Source organism: Mastacembelus armatus, chromosome 21 (assembly GCF_900324485.2).
Source record: "Mastacembelus armatus chromosome 21, fMasArm1.2, whole genome shotgun sequence".
NCBI lineage: Eukaryota > Metazoa > Chordata > Actinopteri > Synbranchiformes > Mastacembelidae > Mastacembelus > Mastacembelus armatus.
Window position 1 is genome coordinate 23,219,763 of NC_046653.1, and position 23,506 is coordinate 23,243,268.

At 41.0% G+C, this 23,506-nt stretch overlaps 2 protein-coding genes across 3 annotated transcripts in view; one reads left to right on the forward strand and one right to left on the reverse strand.

The window, feature by feature from the left end:
• Positions 1 to 803: 803 nt before the first annotated feature.
• LOC113122989 (T-cell-specific surface glycoprotein CD28-like) lies at positions 804 to 4,882 on the reverse strand. The gene is made up of 5 exons (XM_026294700.2): positions 4,669 to 4,882; positions 2,318 to 2,451; positions 1,485 to 1,656; positions 1,249 to 1,388; positions 804 to 1,150 (listed from the first exon to the last, which is right to left on the reverse strand). The coding sequence occupies exons 1-5, from the start codon at positions 4,736 to 4,738 to the stop codon at positions 1,067 to 1,069; spliced, it is 600 nt and encodes a 199-aa protein (XP_026150485.1). The 5' UTR covers positions 4,739 to 4,882; the 3' UTR covers positions 804 to 1,066.
• A 3,894-nt stretch (positions 4,883 to 8,776) lies between these two features.
• The window catches only part of raph1a (Ras association (RalGDS/AF-6) and pleckstrin homology domains 1a), a 50,470-nt gene continuing 35,740 nt past the window's right edge, over positions 8,777 to 23,506 (forward strand). For both annotated transcript variants that reach the window (XM_026295336.1, XM_026295337.1), the window contains exons 1-2: positions 8,777 to 8,996; positions 22,803 to 22,861. The gene's annotated coding sequence lies outside the window, so the exon portion shown is untranslated. The remainder of the gene's footprint in view (positions 8,997 to 22,802; positions 22,862 to 23,506) is intronic.

Genomic DNA, 23,506 nt, shown 5'->3' on the forward strand with positions numbered 1-23,506 from the left:
CAGCAACTACAGACCAGGAAGGTTGTTCATCTTCATCTTTCCTTGGGCTCTGGTTATTTCTTGCAGAGGCAGTGGAACAGTGGATTGGAGTGATAACGGATGTATTATCACACATCACACATGTTTTCATTCTCAGCATCATCAGAACTTTTTATTTCTAAGTAATTTGCCTCATGCATGAGACATTTCTGAACTATTAAAGCTGTTATTTGAGTAAGCATGAAAGAAAAGTACTCATCGCTCACTGTAGCCTAATATGGGAATCCACTTTATGGGGTACACTAATACTGCTGAACTACTGAAACATTTGTAATGGATCCTAAATGTATCAGCGTGAGAGTGATAATATAAATGTTTTACAGTAAAAAAAAAAAGTGTCTTTAAACAGCAAAAAAACATGTTTGTCTTTATTTTTTAATTAAATGATCTGAAATACTTATAACATTTATATATAATGTTAAATGTATCTTCAGTTAAGGCATATAATTTTTTCAGCATCTGAAAAAACACAAATTCACTAAAGGTATGTCAAACTATTGGTCTGTTGGGGAAAACATGTTCCCAGGATCCAAATCAGAAAACATCCAGTCATCAGTCACATTATGTCCTGGTGTTTTTAGATTGCAACACTAAAATATGGGTCCAGTAAGCCAAGCCAAGTGATTAACACCATAAACTGGATTCTCGTTGTGGACGAATTAGTCATGTCTCTGAAACAGGACACATGTCCAGGATGAGGACACAAGTTTATTCTCTTGTAAAGTAACTGAATACCTCCATAAATTCCTTATGGTAGAGAAAAATGGTTCTTGCAACAATTTTATTTGACAACACATAACACACAATAGATAGATATGTTATTTTCACTTTTTCAGTAAATAAAGTAAAAGTGAAATGAAAATATTTGTTGTTTAAATTAACCACTCCTGCTCCCTTATTAACTCTTCATCTGCCACACTGTTGTCCAGACAGAGAGTCCAGTTTTGTGATTTGCACTAAAAGGTCTCACAGCACATTCTTAGCTTAAGCAGCTGTCATAGTTCTTTGCAACAGCCTTAAAAGGTTGTTAAACCTTGTAGGGTTTCTTGAAGTCTCTAGGTCTGGTGTTTTCATACACGTTTGTCTCCTCGTCTTCTGTCTTCTGCTTCTTCTGATGAATGACAGCACAGGGAAAGAGAGAGGGTTTTTACTGATCGTGACAAATCAGTCTTCATATGTCAACAGGAGGCTCAGTGTTTTCATGCTTACCCACATAACGATGGCAATGCAGGTAACAGACAGGCTATAGACCAATAAAACACCACAGCCCACCCACATCACCTCCTCTGGGATGAACGTCAATCTGTCTGGACAGGTCTGATTGGCTGGTTGGGCAGTTGCATTGATTCCTTGCAGAGAAATTAATGATATGAATAAATCAGAAAAGGATTTAAATATTTCAGTGTATTACATATGTTTCTGATATAATACAAATGCCCATATACTGTGCGTGAGGTTTTGGCCATGCGTTGTCCCGTCAACTCTAACTTCAGTCCTGTGACAGTCATCTCTGAATGGTGGAGGGTAAAGCACCTCACTCCTGCAGACATAAGTGCCACTATTGTTGGCCGTGACTTTAAACTGACCATAGAAGAGACTCTCTGCAGATTCAGACCTCTATAATAAAAAGAGATAAACAGTATTTTTGAAATGAAGTACTACATTTCCCTTTGAAGTCAAGCAAAGAAGTGTTAAATAGCAGAAAATGGAAACACAGTACTTGAGTAAATGTGCAGTTGTAGTCACATGTAGAAAAGGCCACACCTGGTTAAGGTTCATGGTTTAAGATCTGTACCTGTATCTTTCAGCAAAGGCCAGTGAAGCCATATTTAGCCCTTTAAAAGTCTACAAATCCAGTTTGTGCTTCTTCTACTTCTTCTACTCCATTGCAGTGTCTGTACTCTGTGACATTCAGTGCAACTGGTTTGTGCTGTTGGTTGTGCATACAAGATTTACGGGTGACGTCATAGTCTTCAGAAACCACATGCATGAAATTTCAGTGCAGTGCACTCATGAGGCGAGGTGAGATATTGTGGCTTTCTAATGTGGCAGGACTCAGCAGTTCTTGTAACTTGTCGGTGAGACTCAGTAAAGATCTCTCTGGGAAAAAAGCTACAATCTTAGCTGCACGTAAATAGAAAGTGAGGTCAAATATAATAATAATGACAATGTTCAGTCTGTGTCCATTTGTTTGTTATTGTAGAGAAACAGTGAGAACCACTGAATCCTACCTGCCAAACATCTAGACACAGTTCAGTAGGTACAATCACACACAAACCTTGTTCACTTGTATTTGGCTGATGTAGTCGTTATTAAAAAGAAGCAGGAACTTGAGCTCTGAGCTGTCAGGCGTGATGGAAGGACAGGAGACAGACACTTCACTGAGCTTTGACACTGTGACGATGGGCTGAACTGACAAACACGTAGGAAACATGTAATCAGGTTATCAACAAATAAAATACCAGTGAGAAAACGGCATTTGTAGCTGAGTGTGTGGGTGTGTGTGTGTGTGTGTGTGTGTGTGTGTGTGTGTGTGTGTGTGTGTGTGTGTGTGCGTGTGCTTGTGTGTGTGTGTGTGTGTGTGTGTGTGTGTATGCAATCTTCATTCACCGCAAAGGCAACACCTTGACTGTCGCAATTCACAGTTTATTAAATAATACATGAATACATTATTATGAAGCTTAAAAAACAAAACGTCCTGTGAAAATGTCCAAACTACCAGATACTGAACATTGATCCAATTCTCAACTTTCATGTGCTTCAGTTTAGATTGTGGCCTTTAATCCATGTTTTTGATTTGGAATTGGAAATACTTCATCATTTGGTTTACTCCAAAGACGCTAAAATTACTACAAATAATCCAAAAAGTAAAGTGAGACGGAGCAAGACCCTGAACCGTCAGATAATCAGATAAGAGGAACAACAGATGAGCAAAATTACCTGAACTATTTTATTTTGATTTAAATCTCAAACTAACTTCTCCTGCGATGTTACTTACAGCCCAAAACTCTGTACGTGCCACAGGAGGTCAAAGATAAATTACAGAAGTGTCCACTTATCTCTGATACATGTTTACAAGTTACAACCAACATCTGGCAAAAAACAAGATTATTTACTTTCACTGTCTCATCCAATAAATGTCCCACATCTGGATGTTTGTTTAAAACTTTGTGTGTTTCCTGCGTCCTGACGTCTTGAACGAGGTGAGAACAATGTTCACAAAACCAGTAGAAATAGTGGCCTGAACCATTAAAATAAGACTTGAGCTGTAATATTTCAGAATTGTTCTTGAAACAAACCAACTAAATTGAACATTAAATACATTGAATGTATTGTATGTTTGTTTTCTTTGCTCCTGTGAGGTACAATGATATTTACTCCTGTTAAAATAACACACAAATGCAGCTGCGTCACAAATAGTTTCTACATTCAGACAGCAGTAAACACTTTACCACTACCAGTTTAATATACTTCATCAGAAACCTCCATTAATGTATCCACCTTAAATACTTAATACTTTACTTTACACAGCACTGACACAGCTGTGTATTATACTCTACTTCAGCTAGTTAAGAAAACATTGTTTTTGTGTTTGTTTTGACATTTGTCCTTTATCAGGCAGAAACAGTAGGAAGATGCAACAAATGGCCCCAGAGAGAAACTGAGGACCCAGGCTGGTGTTCGGTGCACGGACCTAACAGTTTTAGACATGTTAAGAGTCTTACATCACTTTTTTTTATTATTCAGATAAAATAACGATGAGCTTCAACGGGGAAAAACAGCCTAGTGTCTCAAGCTTGTCAATCTAAATACCTCTAATAGTAGTTTTTAGTGGAAAAAGTACTCAAATGGTACAAAGAGGAGGCCAAATAGACAGTGTATCTGAAGGCAACACATACAGACCAAAGTTATGTCAGTGTTTATCTGGAAGCAGAACGGAAACTGCTCTGTTTTCAATGAGGGATGTCCTGTGTGCAATCAGCACAGCAGAGTGACTGAAGACGCACGCTGATCTGCTGGAAGGTAAACTAACTGTGACAGGATGAAACTGAGATTTTTCCACACTAACTGTTATTATTGTAAAGGCAAATTATAATTAAATGCATCTTAATGCTTAGAAAGGTTTTACTGCAATGTTCTAGTCAAAAATCAGTCAAAGTCAGTGACCTATGCACTAAATCTGAAACTTTATGATGCTCATTGATCACAATGTCATGTACGAAAGCAATGGAGGAAAACTGGAAAATAAGATGTTTTTATCTTTGCTTCACTTTGAAGTTGCAGTTTGATAAATCACTGTCTGAAGAGGTTGTGTATATTATGAAGCCTGAACGTTTGTTGACGGAAGAAAAGTGAAGAAAAATCAGACTCTGCATCATTAAAGAATCACATTGACTATTGCCACTGTTTCTTTTCTATGGATGACACAGAAGATATCAGAGACGTACTTGCGTTTGGATATTTGACATGTTTTTAAACTACATTTTGTCCAGATCAGGACACGTGAAAGTCCCTATAGTGATTCTGAAACTTCTGAAGTTGGTTAAAAAATGTCTGACTGAGCAGTTTCCATCATAGGAGACGGAAATGGAAATCTGAAGCTATTTACCCAAAGTTTTCTCGTCTTACCTGTGCATGCTGCAGCTCCTTTGTCACTCAGACACACCATCACCATCCACAGGAAGCCCGCTCTCATCATCTCCTCCTGAGGGCCAGAGTTTCTCAGTAGCTCTGAAACAAGAGAAGGTTTCTTCTCCTGCGCTCGTGGCAAAAAGGCTGGTGGACACTCTTAAGCAAATACTTCAGACACTGAAAAGAAATGTGAGACCTTATGTGAATCAGAAAGAAACACTTCCTGTGTGAGGCTGTGAAACCATAATATAGATAATGTACCCACATGTACACACACACACACACACACACACACACACACACACACACACACACATACAGTACAAACAAACACATGCCTACACTGATAAGGCTGCAATCATGATACAAATATACACGTTTATATAAATAATTATACATGCATGCAATGCAACATGCCTGTACAGATGCACATTTAGTAGCATGCAAGACATCCTAATACAGTCTCCAGCCTCTTGAACACACACACACACACACACACACACACACACACACACACACACACACAGTGATGGGGCTACATGCCAAAGTAACACCCACATTGAGCTGAAGACAATCATATAACACCACAACCTTTTTTTCAATAAAAGCCTGAGCACAGACCAACCTTCAGAAGGTTGTTGTTGTAGTAAACCCCCTTTTTTCTTGTATGTGATAAGTTGCCACTGATGTTTATTTGTTTATTTTGTGTTTTAAAAATGTAGTTTGGTATTTGGTTTATGGGGCAGGAGGGACATAGAGCTAAGTCTTCATAATGGGGGGTGGTGCTTTTTAGGGATTTGCAAATAAAAGACAACAATGAGAAAAGAAAACAAAAGCAGACTTAACACAAAAAGTTATAAAACACCAGCATAAAAATTTTACATGTAAAGCTTCATAAAGCTGAGGACAGTTTGGTTCATCTGCCACTAAAGAACCAATCTGGGCCTGAAATGTCTCACACTTTTAAAGGAACTTGGACATGCGTGGATAAGTTGGACCTGTTAAGAAAGACGTGTTTATGGGACAAATGAGATTTGATAGTACAAGAAACATCAGTGATATGATCAATCATGTACAATAAAATGTTTTTTGTCCTAAAACTAAATGTGCAACTCATGAACAGTCCTCCTTTATGGGTCTCACCAGTGATGGTTGTCAGGTCCAGACAGACCTGAGAGCAGGGATGGATTGATGAACACAAACAACAACAAAGACACAAAACTACCAAACATACAACTAGAAAACTACACAGACAAAAAAAAAAACACACAACAAATTCTTTTTAGTTGAAAGACAAGTAAAATAATCATAAAGAGACAAAAACTACCAGGAAAGGCCCAAAATTACTACACAGAAACAGAAACTTAAGGTGACCTCACAAAACAACCACAGAATCACAAAATATTTATATAGACGACAACAAGTAGGTGCAAAACTACACAGCGAGACATAAAAGACACAATGAGACGCAAAACTCTCCAAACGTCTCTTTCAGTCTGGGAGTCCTGGCCAGTGCAGACCTTGTATATGTCTGCGTCCAGGGGCCCAAAGTCTCATCACCTGTCCATTCATGAGAGAACAGCAAAGTATCACTCTGAGTCATGTTATGTTGCACTTTCACCACATGCAGCAGTGACATTTGGGTGATATATGAAGGGGTTTTGTTTCACGCTGCAGGTTCACACTGCATCACTGCAGCAACGTAGCAGCCACAAGAGTTAAGCAAAGCTAAGATTTAACAGCTGAGTGTGTTTGAAGAGATAACACACAATATTAACAAGGACTGATGATGTTTGTACCACCAGATGAAATAAAAATTCTTCTTCAGGTTTTTTTTTCCTTGATTACATCTTAAACTCTGTGTGTGTGTGTGTGTGTGTGTGTGTGTGTGTGTGTGTAGCAGCTGATGCATGCACAGTCGGCTCAGCACACAGCTTGAGTACATCATTGGTTATGGTCACAGACCACATCAGACCACAGACTCAGGTATAAGACACTCCAGCATTTTACATGATTTAGTGTGAAATTGCTTTTTAATATTCTTGTGGGATTCCCATAACTTTCCTACAGGTTAGTCTGATGTTTGTCCTGGATTTGGACAATAAAGAGGGTTTACCTGCGTCTCTGTCTCTAGTTGGAAGACACACACACACACACACACACACACACACACACACTCAGCAGAGCAATTTGTACAAACGAGAATGTTTCGATAGTCTGACCTCATCAGGGCTGTGCATGCTGAGGTTGTGAAGGCACTGAGATATGTAATGATGACGTTTTTATTTAAAGGTTTTATATTTGACACACAACTGAGTGGAAACTTTAAATTCCTTTTTACGTCTGTCACCTATTGTAAGTCAACAGGGGCTGTCCCGCTTCCACCGAAGGCACCTTCACATTAAAAGCCTGTCTGCCTCAGTAGCTGTGTGTCTCTTTGTGTGTGCTGTTGTGGTTTATCCCACTCTGTGAATGTGGTGTTTCAGAATGATGGAAAACTTTGCTTGACATGGAATCTCTTTCAACTGAAACCTCAGGACGACTGAAAGCTGGGGTTGTTTTTAATGAGAATTATTTTCACATGAATTTACAGTGAAAAGCTCAGAACCCAAGAGGTTTGTGTTACAGTGACTTTTGCCCCCACCTTCATGTGCACGCACAAACTGGATGTCTGTCTGTGGTTTCCAGCTGCAGCTCGTACCACCTCCTCTTCCTTCCTCTGTGCTTTCTGCCTAATTGTTCTGCTGTAATCCTGCCACTCTTGTATGTACAATATTTCACTTTGGGTCCTACAGATGAAACAGGCATTTACATGTTATCAGTGTGGTCACATGATGTCTGTAAACAGTATATACACCTAGCTGAAGCTAATCATAGGAAATCCTCCTTCAAGGTTATGATCATTTAGGAGGATTTTAGTTTGTGGTTCTGTTGATGCTTATACATTAGTCACTGAAATGAAAAGAATAACCTTCATAAAGAGGCTGCATTAGTTTGTCTTAGGTTTAAAATGGCAACTAGTAGATTAAATTGGTCTTTAGATTTACAGTGAATTGATTTATCTATTAATCATCCACTTAAAATCCCATGTAACAGTCTGAATCAGAGGGCTGTTTTTGTCTAACCAAAACTATTTATATGCTTGTTTTTCCAAGGGGAAAGGATTTAATTTAATTTTTCATGTTTTTTTCTTGGTGAACACTGTACGTGTTGACGTAAGCTGCTTGTTTCTCTGCTTCACCTTAGCCTGGTTACACATTCAGGCTCAGACCACCAGAGGTCAGGCTTGAGTTTGAAAAGCAGTTTAACGACGAGATACAGTGTGTGTGTGTGTGTGTGTGTGTGTGTGTGGCTGTAAATTGTGAGGACCACTTTGAGTTTAATATCAGAACATAATAATATTTTAATGAATATTAATAATAATAATAATATAAATAGTAGAATATAATCGGCAGGGCTGATTTCTGGGCTGGGCAGGACAGGAAACATGACTTCGGGAACGCGCAGGGCATGGATGCGCGCTCCCGCGGAGGTTTTTTGGATCCGATGGGAACCTGAAGCTCCATCAGGAGTCTTACACACCGGAAATGAGAAAGATCCAGTTTCAGAATTAAAGCCTAAAAGCGGACAGAATTGGTTGTTTCACTCAAACTTTGTAGTTTCTATTTGTTCCCCAATTTGTTGTTGATGGGATTGATTAATGATTTTTTGATTTTAATAATTTTATTATTTAATTATTTGATTAGGGGTCACTAAATAAATAGCGGGTCTTGGGAAAAAATATTTCTGTTACAAAAGTATATGTTAATAAATATTTTAATTTTTTTATGTTTCCTTAATAATCTTAATTTACACCATAAATTGATGGGAGCTTGGAAATGAATAGAAATGCACATAATATTTTAATAATATGGATCCATTTTTATTTAATAATTAAAACGTTATATTATTGATATTTGAATTATATTTTAATGTAATAGCCTAAAATTATAATGAAACGTTTGCTTTTTTTATTTCAAACTACTGTTGCTGGGTTCGTGCAGCTATGAGGAGGTTTTATTATGAAAGTCAGAGCCGGATGTCCGTTTCCCTGCCTCCGCCTTGACGCGGGTCTTGTTGCTGTTGGGATTCAGTGTGGCAGCAGGGAAATCAGGGAAATCTGGGATATCTGGGAAAGGGGAGTCGGTGAAAACCGGGATCAAACCGGCAGAAATCCCGACGAAGCCTTGACCGCCGCACCGCGGGTCTTCCCGGCGGACACCTCTCCAACGTGTCCCCGCTGCAGCCTGCGGGTTTTCTCCCAGAAATCCTCCCGGATCCACAGAGTAAGTAGCCCGATTCCTCCTCAGCTCAACGCATCTGTACCCCGGCACATTCACCCTGCTTCTCGCTGCTTCATCACCGGGATAAAACGGGTTTTAGAGGTTTATTTTGCGGCAAACAGGGAGCGGACCCTTGGCTTCACATGCGCCGGAATAAAAGCCAGTTGGTCCCTTTAGTGGCTGCATATGTTTGCAGAGAAAGGATATGGGCTGGAGGGGTGGGGGTGAAAAAAGGCTTTCATTCACTTCAGCTGGTTAGATGCATTTCAGCCGATGTGTGTGTGTGTGCGTGTGTGTGTGTGTGTGTGTGTACGCGGGTGTGTGTGAGGGCTTTTATTCACCGTGCATGTGCGTGTTTTGCGGTGCGGGATGAAACGCCGCAGGGCCTGCAGAGCTCACACTCCCGGCCTGGATGCGCAGGTTCGCCGGGGAGCAGCAGCCGACTGACAGCGCCTTTCCAGCCGGGATATTTGTGCTGCAGCTCGGAGGCCAGGCGTGCCGAGGCGTGGCGTCCATGGAGCGTTACACAGCCATGGGCGTGTTCCCCCGCAGCTGCCCAACTACTCCGCTTTTACACGCACACTTCATCTAAATCAGCCCCCGTGCGTGGATGTGACCCTGTAATTATGACATCATGGCTGCGTGGGGTTTGATTTGTTATTGTGTTTCCATTAACGAGTAGAAGTCATTTAAAATTCAGCGTTATCAGACATGCAGGCCTGCCATCTGTCTGTCTGTCTGTCTGTCTCCCTGCTGGTCAACCTGTCTCACAGTTTATGGACATGTCTCCACCTGACAGACCTGTCTCAGACTAAGGCACCCCAGCACAGTGAACCTGTCACCCTGACCACTCTGCTTTATCCTCTCACATTAGGAGAAATCGGTGTATTTAGGTTAAGGTGGTGAAAACTGACCTTTTATTACCTTCTCTTGTTATTTTGATGCTAAGGAACACATTCCTCAATGAGTCAGCTTTTCTGTTCCTGTGTGTTGGACTGTGTGTTTTCCCCCTCACCCTTGGGGCCATGGAGGCAAATTGTCCCCAGCAACATGTGATGACATATCCAGGGTTGGATCAGCCAAACGTTACGGTGGATATTTGTAATTTTATCTATTGGTAGAGCCACTGCAGCAGTGGACGTGTTGAACTGTGTTTGGCTGCACTTCGGATGAAGCTGGTACAGAAGTGACTTTTCCGTCCGAGTCTCTTAAAATAAACGAGCAGGCTGTTTCTGCCCTGGAGATATTATCAGTCTGAATGTGGCATCCCCTTTGTTACAAAAGTCTCAAATCTGTTACCAACTCCATGAAGACCTTTAGTTTTTGTATCCTATTTTAAACTGTATGAACATGATTAAATCTGGGGAATTATACATGTAAAGCAGAATAAATACTTAACCAGAGATTTGATGCAGCTTTTAGTCCCTGACAGTTTTCAGTATGTTTCACTGCTGAGGTTTTATATCTTAATTCTTGTGCAGGATGTGTGCATGAAAACTTGTTTGGTGATTTCAGGTTTTCAAACAGTTTTTCTTCAAATGTCTTATACATTGTTGGGAAAGACTCTCCGTCACTGCTGTAAACTGTGACCTGGCCGATCAGAGCTGGACTGTAATTGTTCTGACAGTCTTGAGGCGTCCCACCTCTATAACGCACTCGCGTGCTGCAAAGTGGGGCACATTTCAGTATCTCCCTGTGGTGTAGAGGGTTAACTGGAGTATAAAAATCCTCGCTGCCCTACTTCAACTAAAGGCTGCTCTGACTGATTTTAACCAGCCAGTCAGCATGAGCTGCACATGTCAGACCTGCAGAGTCCTGGTTTCCTGATCTCCCTCACTGTTGGTTAGTGCTCATCACTTCCCAGTGATCCATCCATCCAGTGCCAGACCAGCAGTGCGACATTGACACTGAAGGTGTGTTGGAACTTTCCTCCTGCACAATTTTGCACACGAGATATCTCAACCGTGTGTTCTAGTCAAACATGCACGTAGATGAAACTGATGTGGGCGATTCATTCTGATATTGCTTCCATCCAGAGCCATGCTCAGTGACTGGAGAGAGCTTTGCTGTCTTGCTCAATTGCACTTAAATGGATCGATGTCCAGGAGCTGGGAACTGTGCATCTGTATTTCCAGCACCAGACCAGCCTGCCTGCATTAAGAGACGATCCAGGCCTCGTGCACTTCCTCTGGCTGCTCTGCAGTCTCCATAAATATCAAGCTCATTACACTGGTTACATCTGTATGAGTTTGTCAGTGTGTTCTCACTGGTGGCCACGAGAAGTCAAACCAGGTCGCCATCTGATGTTGTTGTTTTCTTCTTCCTCTCTGTGTCTCCCTCTCGCCAAGTGTATGGAAAAGTCATCCCTTCTTCTCTCAGGAAATTCCTCCCTGTCCCAGGGGTGAGGCAGAAAGAGAGAGGCTGGTGAGGAGCAACAGAGCAGATCTGCTACACAGGGACACTCCAGGCCTTGGTTTCTTATTTATTCACTTTCGTTTATTCACTTTTCCTCCTTGGTGCATTCACGAATCTCAACCACTGGAGATTTAAAGATTGGTCCCCTCATATTCAGCCACAGATGGTTAAAAAACAATCATCCCCAGCAAATCTAAATCCACATTTCCACATATTTTATATACTGCACCTATATGTAAAGACAAATCATGTCTCCCCTGGATAAGCAGTAGTAACATACAGCACCGTGAGCTGCAGTGTGGTGTATAGTATAATGCAGCACCCCTGTAGTAGTTTGTGCGCCGTGTGTTTTTGCTGTATCAGTGCTAAACCTGCAGTGACAGCATCAGGACTTGGAGCAGGAAACCTGAGAGGGTGTGAGGGCGTGTGTGTGTTGTTCATTCATGGCTGGGTGTGTTGCACCAGGCCAGTTTGTCTGGTCAGTGGCTGAAGTCATGCTTGGCAGATGAAACATATGGCTTCATAGCTAATTAGTCTACATTAGGCTGACTGGTATGGTTATTATGATCCTGAAGGCTCGGCCAAACACTGCATGCTGTTTGTGTATATTCAGTGTTAGTCAGCAGAGTGATGGCTTCACACTACCACATGTTCAGGTTTCCCTATGAATACACACTCTGTTGTTAGGTTACTAACACATTAGGCTATTTCCATGATCATTTTTTTATTAACACACTTTAAAACAGCATTAACCAGCTGACTAATTATTCACGGCAGCTCTAAACCTGCTGGTGGAGTCTCACTGATTGGAGTCTCAACTCAGACTCCAATCAGGGCACCAGTGGAGAGAGTTTAGTTTCGTTGCACCATGGATGGAAAAGGGCCGATCAGACACAGGGTCGGGGGCTCAGGGGTCGGGGCCCTAGAGGAGAACCGTGACAGGACTGTTAACCTCTCCATTGAAAAGTCTAGAAACAATAACAAATTGTTGCGAAACGACTATGAAGAGATATGAAACCACTAAAAACAGACACAAAACATGTAAATACAGGTACAGAGTGACCATGAAGAGATGCAAACGGGCTGAAAATGGCAAAAAAGACACCAAACTGATACAAAACAACCACAAGAACCCACAAACAGACTACAAATCATGTGGTTTCTCCTACAAATCTAGGAGGTATAGGGACCTTTTACACGTTTGTGCCCAGGGGCCCAATTTCTCATGATCTATCTGCGAGTTGCACAGTAATTAGCCTTAAACATAAGCTGACTGTCAGTGTTTAAAGACGTACTTTTAAGGTCACACAGTCTTATTTCACACACAGCCTGTCTGTGCTGCCTGTTTGGACTGAACGGACTGTTACAGCAGCTGTGTGTCGCAGCTTTTGGCATTAAAAGTGTCTCATATCTCTTTTTATCTCGTTAATGTTGAGTTGGCTTGTGTGTGCTCAAGTGATGAAATGGGCGTTTTGGCTCAGAACCTGTTTAAACGCCGATTGTTGTCTTAAGGCACGTCTGACCACTGGAAATGGTGGTCCTCACAAGTCACAAAGAAAAGGACGTGCGTGCAGTGATAACAATAAATGGTTTCTCAGCTGTTGAAACAGGCAACAGGCCATTGAATGCAGTGACTCAGCCTGCGTGCGTGCGTGCGTGCGTGTGTGTGTGTGTGTCACCCTCCCACACACAGACACACACTCTGTAGTATTAATGAAGTATCCAGATGAAGTAACAGTACTCCTGTGCCCTGCCTTAAACTAAACGTCACAGACCAGTGGACAAAGAGCAGTACAGTAAAATGCTCTGATGTTGTCAGTGTCTGTTCATATTTCAGTCCGTCCTAAGAGAATCTGACTTTAAAAAAATAGTGGGAGGGGTTCTGTGTTTGTCTGGTATGTGCATCAGGTACAAACCCCTGCAGCCCTCAGGGTTCAGAGGTCAGGGATGCCTTTTAGGAAGCTGGTGTGAGTCTGAGGGACATTCCTCTCGTAGTCCTGGTGACGTGGTCAAAGAACAAGGAGATCTGGGAAAGCAAATAGAAACATGATGTTTTGCTGGTTGGTGCGGTTGTTAGTCAGCTGTTTGCACAAACAGCAAAGATACTGGCTCAAAGCAAATTGACCCAAAGACAAAAAGGAGTTTAGGTTCAGATACTGAAAGAATTTTCCATCAAACCCTTTTTATTCAAAAATAAATAAATAATAAAACTACTTGAATGCCAAATGCAGGCACTTCTATATAAGAAAGATGAGTTTAAGGATCTGATAAAGACAATATAAATCAGATTATAAATATCAAAAGCCTGTAGTTTTGATGTTTGGTGCTCTGGTGCATTTTTGTTTGAATTCTGCAGGTTTCCTACTGAACCAGAGTTGGAACATCCAGGGGTTAAGATTGTTTTTCTCCTGATGTCTCATGTAATTATCTTCAAACTCAGAGCTCAATTGTTAAAAACCGTCCCGGTTAGCAAAGACATATTTGACAGCTGAGTAGTTCTGCATTGAGAAAGTGAAGCTTCTAACTATAGCAACACTGTGAATTTACATTTATTTTTATACTTTCCTTCAGTGTTTGTGTGGAGAGGGAAATGTTGATGTGGATCAGTCGAGGCAGAAAGCTTTGGACAGGGTTTTGTACGGACTCCCTTTATCTATAGTATGAATAAAACGGTAAAGTTCAAATACAGTTTTCATTTGACGGCAGCGCTGTCTCTGTCTCTGTTTAATTCCAGACAGATGTAGAGTCTTTCTGGCTGCTGTTGCTGTATTGCTGCACAGCCCTCCTTCTTGGAAAATGTAATCTCATTTCTTCTTTTCAGTTTTTTCTTTTCTTTTATTTTTCCTTCTTGTGTTTTTCCTTTGAGCTGCATCATTCTGGCCAAAGCTCTTCCTTGCTCCCTCTCTCTCTTGTCTTTGTGTGTCTATGTCCCTCGGCCCTTGTGGAGATGCAGGGGCAGGTTGTGCAGATGGGAATCAGGGCTGTTGTTTTTGACTGTGTTTAATGGAGGCTCACTCTTGTTTCTCCTGCTTTTAAAACCAGCCTGAGGACTGGTAGAAGAAACATTCAAATCCTTGACTCTTGATTCAAATTCAGGCAAACGTTGTTGTTTATCAGGAGGCAGTGGGAGTTTGCCTCTGACATGACAGTAAAAAGCCATTTAACACTAGTGAAAGTTAACATGCAAACTCCACACAGAAAGGCCACTGATGGGTTTCAAACTAGGAACCTTCTTGCTGTGAGGCAACGGTGCTAACCACTAACCCACCATGCTGCCCCTAGTAATAACTAATGAAATTCAATTCAATGTTGTTATATTATTAAAAACATGGAAGCAGAATTTTAATGTTGTAGCTTGTTGAGTTGAAGCTAATTATACTGTTAGAAAGTTGATATCGTGGATATATTAACAATGTGAGACACGTCAGCCACGAAATAAAAGAAGGAGCTGCAGCATTTTTTTATATAGTTGAAATTTATTATTAAATTTGTTAAACACTGGTCACATTTATACAATAACTACATTTTAATTGTACCTTAAAATCCACTGATATATGTTTCTCTTGAAGGCACAATAATTAAATATATGTATTTTATTTTCTGATGTGAATTTGCACGTAGCCCAAAACTACAGCAACCATTGGTTTGGTTTTCTCAATATCATCTTTGTCGGTCTCTGGACCTTCAACTGGAAAATGCCCAAAAATGTTCTTGCCAAAGGCGACTTAGTGCTAATGAAGCACTTTGTGCAGAAGAAGAAGAGTCCAGGATACTCCACTGGAAGCATAATTACCAGGGGAAACGGTGAAGCAGCTTGTTAGCATGTTAGCAGCATGAAACACAGGAGCAGAGCTAATGAGGTCCCAAACTGGGCCATACAACCTGTATAATGTGGCGTTTATGTTAAAGGAAGATGAAGTCAAAGAGTGTATGAGAGCGTGAAACAAAGTGAGTGTGTTTGGGGTTTGTCGGGTGGTTTGACGTGCACAGTAAGTTGTGTGTGTGTGTGCGTGCGTGTGTGTGTGTGTTGGCTTTAGGAAAGTGCTGATACTGTAAGCCTTTCTGTTTTCCATTGCTAAGAGAGAAATAAGCACAGGCGTTGAACGTCTGTGTGTGGATATATATGTGTGTTAATGTTATGGCTTGGACTACGCCTGGAACAGCTACTGCTGGCTCTTTGTGAAATATGAAAACACACATAGACTCACATGTGAACCAGGCCCAGACCAAACCACAGCTACCTCCCATACCCAGACAGCTCTCCAGTAGAGATGGAAAGTATGTGAGGCTTCTTGCTGTCTGCCGACTTTTGTCTCAGCGTGAATGAAAACAGTGTGGATGAAGACTCTTTCTGTGGAGAGGGCTGTCGACTGGATCAGCTGTGACAGAGGTCATGGGTCAGAGTTACAGCACTCACTGCCCTCTGAGAAACAGACATTGCTGCACATAATCCGACTCTTTATTTTGGGTAATTGGCTGCACAGTATCTGCACAGCAGTGAGCTGGAGCTGAATTTTGACTGGGAGGTTTTGGACTGGTTTGGAAAATGTGGGGATGGAAAGTGAATGAGGGATATGCTCGCCTACCTCAGCAATTACTGTGTAGGTGTCTTTCTGCAAGAAGCAGTCCGCCCAAACCTCTTCAGCTCTGTTAAGAAACAGATGTACTCTACATTCATACCATGTTTAGCGGTTAAGTGTATGTTTCTTCTTCCTGTGGTAAACTGGCTGTCTGACAGACATTTCTAACAGTTCCAGTAGAGTAGAGCTGTGCTCTTAGTAATGGGATAACCGGACTGGATTCTTACTTATTTCTAAAGTGAATTGGATGTTTTTCCCAATCATGAAAACAGTTTTAAATTAGCACAACACCAGATGTATTTGAAACGCTGAAGAATATCAGAGCCCCGTTAGATATAATTCGGCAGGAGGCCGGGGAGATTGGGACGTTACCTGCATGTCGTCTTCTCCCCCAGCACCTTAAAAGTATACCAAGTTACCTGTTAGCAGTTCCTGTTTGCAGTGTACCCATGGACGTATAGACAACTATCACTAAATTATTTGGATACTGAAGAAAACTTAAAATTGTTCTGAAGTGTCTTTTTTTTTTTTCTGTGATGTTTCAGCAGATTTGTGGACGTTTGTTTGTAGCAAATCTTGACTCCCATTTACTTCAGAAAGTCTCTTTGCCTTTACCCTTTAGCCCATCAACAGATGCAATGACGTGGGTAGATACCAGGTCCCGTCCTATAAGTCCACTCAGTCAGGTTTCATATGTTCATTAATGCAAATGGACCAACAGGCTGATGCTGTTGGTCTGAAAAAGCTGTAAAGCTGAAAGTTTCTTGGGTGCAAGTCGCTTAAAGGACCTGGCCTGGAGACAGTCTTAAATGAGGACTTGTTAGAACTGGAGCTGGTCTGATGGTTTTTAGCTGAGTCAGACTCAGTCACTCATTCTCTGCTCTGTCATTATATGATTAGCTCCATAACTCAGAATAAGATCTATGTGTCTGAGCAGGTTGGTAAGTGGTGAAAACTTACTACTTATCTTTTTGTCCTGGTCTGGCTCTTCTGACAGAGCCCACATACTGAAATACTGCAGAGTGGGTCCTTCTCTATGGCTCCTGACTGGGAGAGAACAAAATGAATACAACATTCAAATTCACACATGTTCATGAATAATACACAAACACACCCACAGAACAAGCTTTCTGTCATTATTCACCCTTTTCCTGTTTCTCTCTCGTGCTGAAGCGATTGTCAATGGTTCCTACCACAGATGTTGTTTCTGGCAGGAGCCGTTTCAACTGAGGACATAGAAGTGGAAAGTTTTCCTTTTTCATGCTAAGAGGCTTTTAGTGTGGGTGTCAGTGTGTGTTGAGGGAAAGTGCAACTCTTAAACCACTGTCATGTAATGGGAGTTAGGGTTGGAGTTTTTGGGTGTTTAATTCAAAGTGTAGATACTCAGGTGACCTGACTGATGGAGATACAACACTATGAATATAGATTCTGACCATTTACAGAGCTGACAATTAGTTGATCAATCAGTTAGTTTATTTATATTGTATTAAATTGACTATTTGATGTTTTGGACTATTAGACACCAAGAGAAGACATTTAATGACATCGCCTCATTAGGATATTGTGCATTTTTCTGATGTTTCGTTGAACAAAAACAATTAAGTGACTAAAAATTTAAGCAAAACTAAAATAAAATTAGCAAATTAATCAGTGTTGGAAATAATCCCTAGCCTAGCTGCAGCCTCTGTCAGTTTGCATCAGTAATCATTGGTGGTGATGTTCCCATTAATGGCTGCATAGGGTAAAATTAAATAGGAATCTGTGCATGTTTCAATCATATAACCTCATGCAAATATAAGGTGGCATTTGTGTCTTGTTTTTTTTTTTTTTTTTTTATTAAAGCAACTAATGGTCTGATCTGTAACTGCCACCTGTGCAAAGCATGCTGGTAGTCTGCATTTATCTGTGGACAGAGCCAGGCTAGCTGTTTCCTCCTGACTTCAGTCTGCTTACTAAGCGAAGGGACTGCTGGCTGCAGCTTTACTCTACAAACACACTAGTTTCTGCTTTGTGTAATAAAGCAAATAATTGCATTTAAAATAGGATTGTAGAACTTTTCCTTTAATACCACCACCAACATGTGGTGCATATTTAGTGAACATAATTCTAATGGAAAATATTCCTCCTTGAGAAAAGCCTTGGATTTTCTCATTTGCTTCAATAGTCTAAACTGAATCCTGTAACCAGAACTTAAACATCAGTTTCTCTTTTTTGAATTTCAGCCTATTTAGGTAAAATACTCTCTGGCTCTTCAGCTACTTTCACAGGTTAACATACTGTGCTGAACATTGCAGTCAGGAAAAGATCAGATTGGGTTTTATATAGTCACATCAGTGAAAAGGTGACTTTTTGTGCAAATATGTGCTGTGGACATCAGAGTCAGATGCAGTCATCCTTACTGTCCTCCTCTTCCTTGCTGTTCCTCCTCCTCCTGCTCTCTGCAGTACTTTAACCTGGTAGCTCCGTGACCTTGTGATGCTTCTAGGAGACGTTGTTCACTGTGTGTGTGTGGTAAAGCAGCGAAGCAGAGGGCTGTGATTCTTCCTGACTGTCCTCTATTCCTGCACGCTGTCTGAACAGTGATTTTAAGGAACCCCGTTAACTCCAGTCTTGCTTTTGAAGGTTTCTGTGTGGGCTCATGTTGGACGCACTTTGCTCTGCAAGGTTTCACAATCAGCAGCCGCCCATCAGGTTTCAGTGTATAGATGCACTCTGAGGAGGTGATGGTGCAGGTTACTGCATTGGCCCATGATATCATAGAAGTTTCCAGCCATTACCCATTAGGGCTGCAACTCTTATTGATGAAAATTTCCTTTAGCTTTTATAGATGAAGAAAATAAGCTTTCATGTTTGAGAAGTTGGATTTGTTGGCATTTTTTTCCTTAAAAACAACTTAAAGACAATTTGAAGATTCATAATTTGTCAATTGACCAATTGTTTAATTGACCATCAGTTTCAAATACCTATAAACTGTGTTGTGCATTTGTTATATTACGATTGTAATTCTTTTATTTTAGTTGGACTCCTTCCTTGTCGTTCTGTAGAGATGATGTGTTGCTTGTACACTGTAACCCTGGAGAAGGAAATATACACAAACTTGGTGTGTCAGCAGAAGTTGTAGCAAACACCACTGCACCTAGAGGAACTGGCACATAAACTGAGCTGTACTGTGACCCCCTGCTTCCTGAAATGCACATGTTTTGGGGATATTTTATAAAATCTCCATAACATCATGTTTTACATCCGCAGCTACAGAAATTAAACACGAACAACTGTATCCTATGAGTCTCAGCAGAGGACATGTTGATTTCACAACACTGACATCTCATTGCCAACAGAAAAGCACCAGTTCTATTCTCTTCTATGGCGTTTTATTTTTCCTGGCCTTCAGTGCTGGCAGCTTGTGCCCTGTTTGAATTTTAAAAAGCAGGCTGCAGATTTAACCCAAGGGCAGTGCAAGAGAATGCATGTGGTAATGTGACCTGACGGCTGGCCTTGTCTAGGCAGTGCAGTGTTGGGTAGGTTGTAGGTATGTGTGTTAGCTGGTTACCAGGCAGACCAGCATGCACGGCTCAGCAGCAAGGCACTTTTCTGTGGTGTTCAGGGATTGATTCCCACTGGACTTGTAGAGTACTGCTGATGTTTTGAATGTTATTTCCAGAATTAGAGATACACTGTGGAGTAAGTGGCACTGGACTGAGCGTGAACCTGTCTCTGTATGTTTCTGGCCTTTAGCTGCTGTAGACTAAACCGTCTGCTGCCGAGAGACAAGCTGTTCTAAATAGGTGCATTAGTACTCCTATGCTTCAAGCTTCTCAGTTTCCAGTATCAAAGATGTGCTGACACATTGTCTGTCTATACTCGTGAAGATCCTCGCCCCTAACCCTCACCTAAAACCAAGTCTTTAAACCGTCCTTTGAAGTAGGCTGCCCAAAATGTCCTGACTACATTAGATTAAAACTGAAAATAGTCCTCACAATGATAGCAATACACATACACATAATCTATGTCCTCCATACTCAAACAAACTCATATGTCCCAGTTTGTGCTCACAGACTATAACATGGCTCAATCAAGCTGCAGAATTAAGATTTAAGGTTCCCAGGTAGCCTCGGAGTTGGACAAAGTTGTTACAGGCTCCTTTGTCAGGTGCACAAAACCAGATTTGGACTCACAATGGGTATAATGGGATTTACTCACAATGCCATAGGAATTTTTAAAAGAGCAAACTTGGTTTTGATTGCATTATCCTGCTGGCCTTTGTTTCTTTACCTGTGCTGGATGAAAAATGATTGATTAGTGAGCCAGGCCACATTAGGAGCATCGTCTGAATTCTGCTGTTGACACTTTATACCATCAGGATTATTGAAACCAATAAATTAGAAATGTTGTGGCAGTGCCTCTATTGTTTCAGTTATATGTTTGTCAGCTATTATCATAATGACATCACTTTTTGTGGAAACGCTGACATTATTAAGTCTCACTGAGTGAAACAATAGTGAGGTAAATCCATTGTTTTCCATCTGAGATTTGAAAGCCTCTGTTTTGGCAGGCTGCATTGTTTCGTAATACCCTTTAATGCGGCCTGTTTGGCCACGCAGGAGTCATCAATCTGCCGGGAAGGAGAGCTGGAGCTTCAGCATTACAGCGCCTCAACAAACACATGACTAACATAGTAGGACCAGGAGGAGATGACCTCAGAAGGCAGAAGATATTTTCTAACATATGAAAACCAACTCCAAATAAATCACATGACACTCAAACTAGAAGCTGACCTGGTAAGGTAGAAAGGGTACTTATTAAAAAGGTATGTACCAACAGAGGTTGGCTGTCTCAGAAATAAAAACATCAAAGCTGTAACAATTCACTGGTTGATTGACAGAAAGAAAGATAGTATCAGTACTTCATTAAGGCTTTAAGTCATTTCTTGCTGTTTCGTATCATAGTGATGTATTATGGAGGCTTTAACTGCTGAAACTGGCTGAAACATTGTACAGCCCTAAATAAAAATATCTTCCCCCTCATGTCCAACGGTGATGTGTTTCAGAGATCGGTGTGGATGGTGTTCGTTACGAGAGCATAACCAGAACTGATATTAATCTTCTTTTAGAGATTAACCCATAGTCAGAGACATTCAGCACAGCAGGACCTTCAGGGATATTTACAGAAGGCAGATGATGAAGCAGGAGCTGTTTTGAAACAGAGGTATTAGCTGATTCTTCCTAATACTTTCCAGTGAAGTAATCACTTGCAACACAGTTGGATGAGGAACCTTTTAAAATGCTGCATCAGTTTTTAATTCCTGTACTGAGATTGAAGCTGGAAAGCTGAATGTCACAACCGCATCAGTCCGACTGAACATGTAGAACACAATATTTTCTGCTGCCGTCAGTTTGTTTCACATGAACATTGATTTTTATGGTAACTCCTGATCAGACATTTTTACATCCATGGTTTGAACAGGGCTGTCACAGGCAGATGTTGACGAGCCACACCCTAAATCTCCTTGTTGGACTAGAGCTAAGGATTTAGACCAGTGCGATTGTGACTTTGATACTAAAAAGTCGTCATTTTAATTTGGAGAAATCTGAAAGAACCCTGTTAATAATTTCACTGGCCAGCAAAGCCCTGCAGGCAGGTGAGTGTTGGACAGTTTTCAATAGTTCTCTGTGGTTTATGGGCGACAGTGAAGGTGTTCAGCACAAAGACGTAGGTGACATTAGTCTTTAGTCACACCTACCTTTGTTGACGATAATAATAAATGAAGTCACTGTTTATTTCTAAAGCACTTTGACTGAAGTGCTGCACAGTATATACCAACAGTAAAGTGATGTAGTGTGCTGTGAGACAGTTATAACTGTGTGTCTGTCCCAACAACAACGTTTTTGTTTTCGCCATCAGCCACTGATCATATGAGAGCTGCTTATGCTTTTATAGCAAGGACTAGTGTATATGTGTGTGTGTGTGTGTGTGTGTGTGTGTGTGTGTGTGTGTGTGTGTGTGTGTGTGTGTGTGTGTGTGTGTGTGTGTGTGTGTGTGTGTGTGTGTGTAACAGTGTGTCTGTCTTTCATACATATGTTGGCATTTTTGTTAGTTTGCACAGATATTAATCTGACATCATGCACGATGCAAACTCATACACAGACACACATCCACACTCTTTCCAGAACAGATCAGACATGTTTGCAGCATGAAGGGCTGCAATGATTTAGTAAAATGTTTAAAAAGTCACAGATTTCAGCTGAGTCAGCAAATTCTGATAAAAGACAGGCTCGGTGATGTAAAATAAATGTGGAGTGGAAAAAGGAAACAGATTGGCTGGAGACCAGTGGGTCGAACGACACGGAAACACTCTGGGAAAGAGAGAGAGAGAGAGAGAGAGAGAGAGAGAGAGACTTCAGCAGTGTATTTAAATGTTGTGGCCTGTCAGTTATTTTTAGGTTACACACATCCAGGCTGCTCAGCATGATAGAAATACACACTAGTGCCACCTGCTGACACTACATTTGGTGTGTGTAGACAGCTGTTAGGTGTGTGAAGATATATTTTATCACATTTAATGGAGCTAGTCTTCCCCTGCCAAGATAGGAGTTAGACTGGATGTAACTTTCCCAAAATGATGGACTGTCCCTTTAAATGTATTGGCTACTGACAATTACCAAATATTTGGTCTTTAAGAACTAAAGCCAGTGACCAGAAGATCAGGGTGCTTATACTAGACATATACTTAAGCCTGTCAACAGGAAGGAAGTCTCACTGTGCAGCAGAAATATAATCATGTTCAATAACACTTTTTTCTTTTCTGTATCTGCAGGGTGACAGAAAATATACGCGTTGTGCTGTGTTGGAGCTGGACTGAGCAGTCGACCTAAGGTAAACCTCATGATTACATCTCACCCTGAGAGACACTAACTCTTCTTTATAGTCTGGTTCATACAGATTCATGCTCCCAATACAATACCAATAGACCATGTATATACTTGCTTGCTATACTTATTAGTGATGGCCTTTTTTGGGTGAGAGGGTCCTCGACTGTTGGCGAAATGTAGGCAGACAAACAAGGTTGCACATTTGAGATTGCTCCACTTGTTTCACTTGGCTGGCCAGTTATAGGCGACTCCTCAGTTTTGTTGTTGTTGAAGAGTTTGTGCAGCTTCACATTAGAAAGTTTGCAAACAACCTTATCTTTGCTGGTAGTTTATCTATGGGGTGGAGCCCAAAATGCTTCGATGTCATAATTATCTGCTCAGCGTAGCTTCACTCAGTGGTGCCCTACTCAGTTTTTGATTTTTTTAGCTTACTTTAGTCTTAAGTCAGTCAGGCAGCCAAATAGTTCGAGCACAAGTCGAACTATTTCAAACACTCTGGTGCTATAGCATTTATTTTGCTGAGCAATGGCCATGTAAAACAGGTGTAATGTTCAAATGTCTATGTATTCTCTGTAATAATTATAAAATTGATTGCTGCTGTTACTCCTATTGTACTGCTCCTGCCACTGCTTACACTTCCAGATGACGT

Bases quoted from the DNA above. Each gene is read 5' to 3' on its own strand.
- LOC113122989 (XM_026294700.2), bottom strand. From the start codon at position 4,738: ATGATGAGAGCGGGCTTCCTGTGGATGGTGATGGTGTGTCTGAGTGAC. The intron at 2,452-4,668 runs GTAAGACGAGAA...CGTGTTTGTCAG, and splicing joins AGGAGCTGCAGCATGCACAG to TTCAGCCCATCGTCACAGTG. The intron at 1,151-1,248 runs GTAAGCATGAAA...GTCATTCATCAG, and splicing joins GCATTGCCATCGTTATGTGG to AAGAAGCAGAAGACAGAAGA.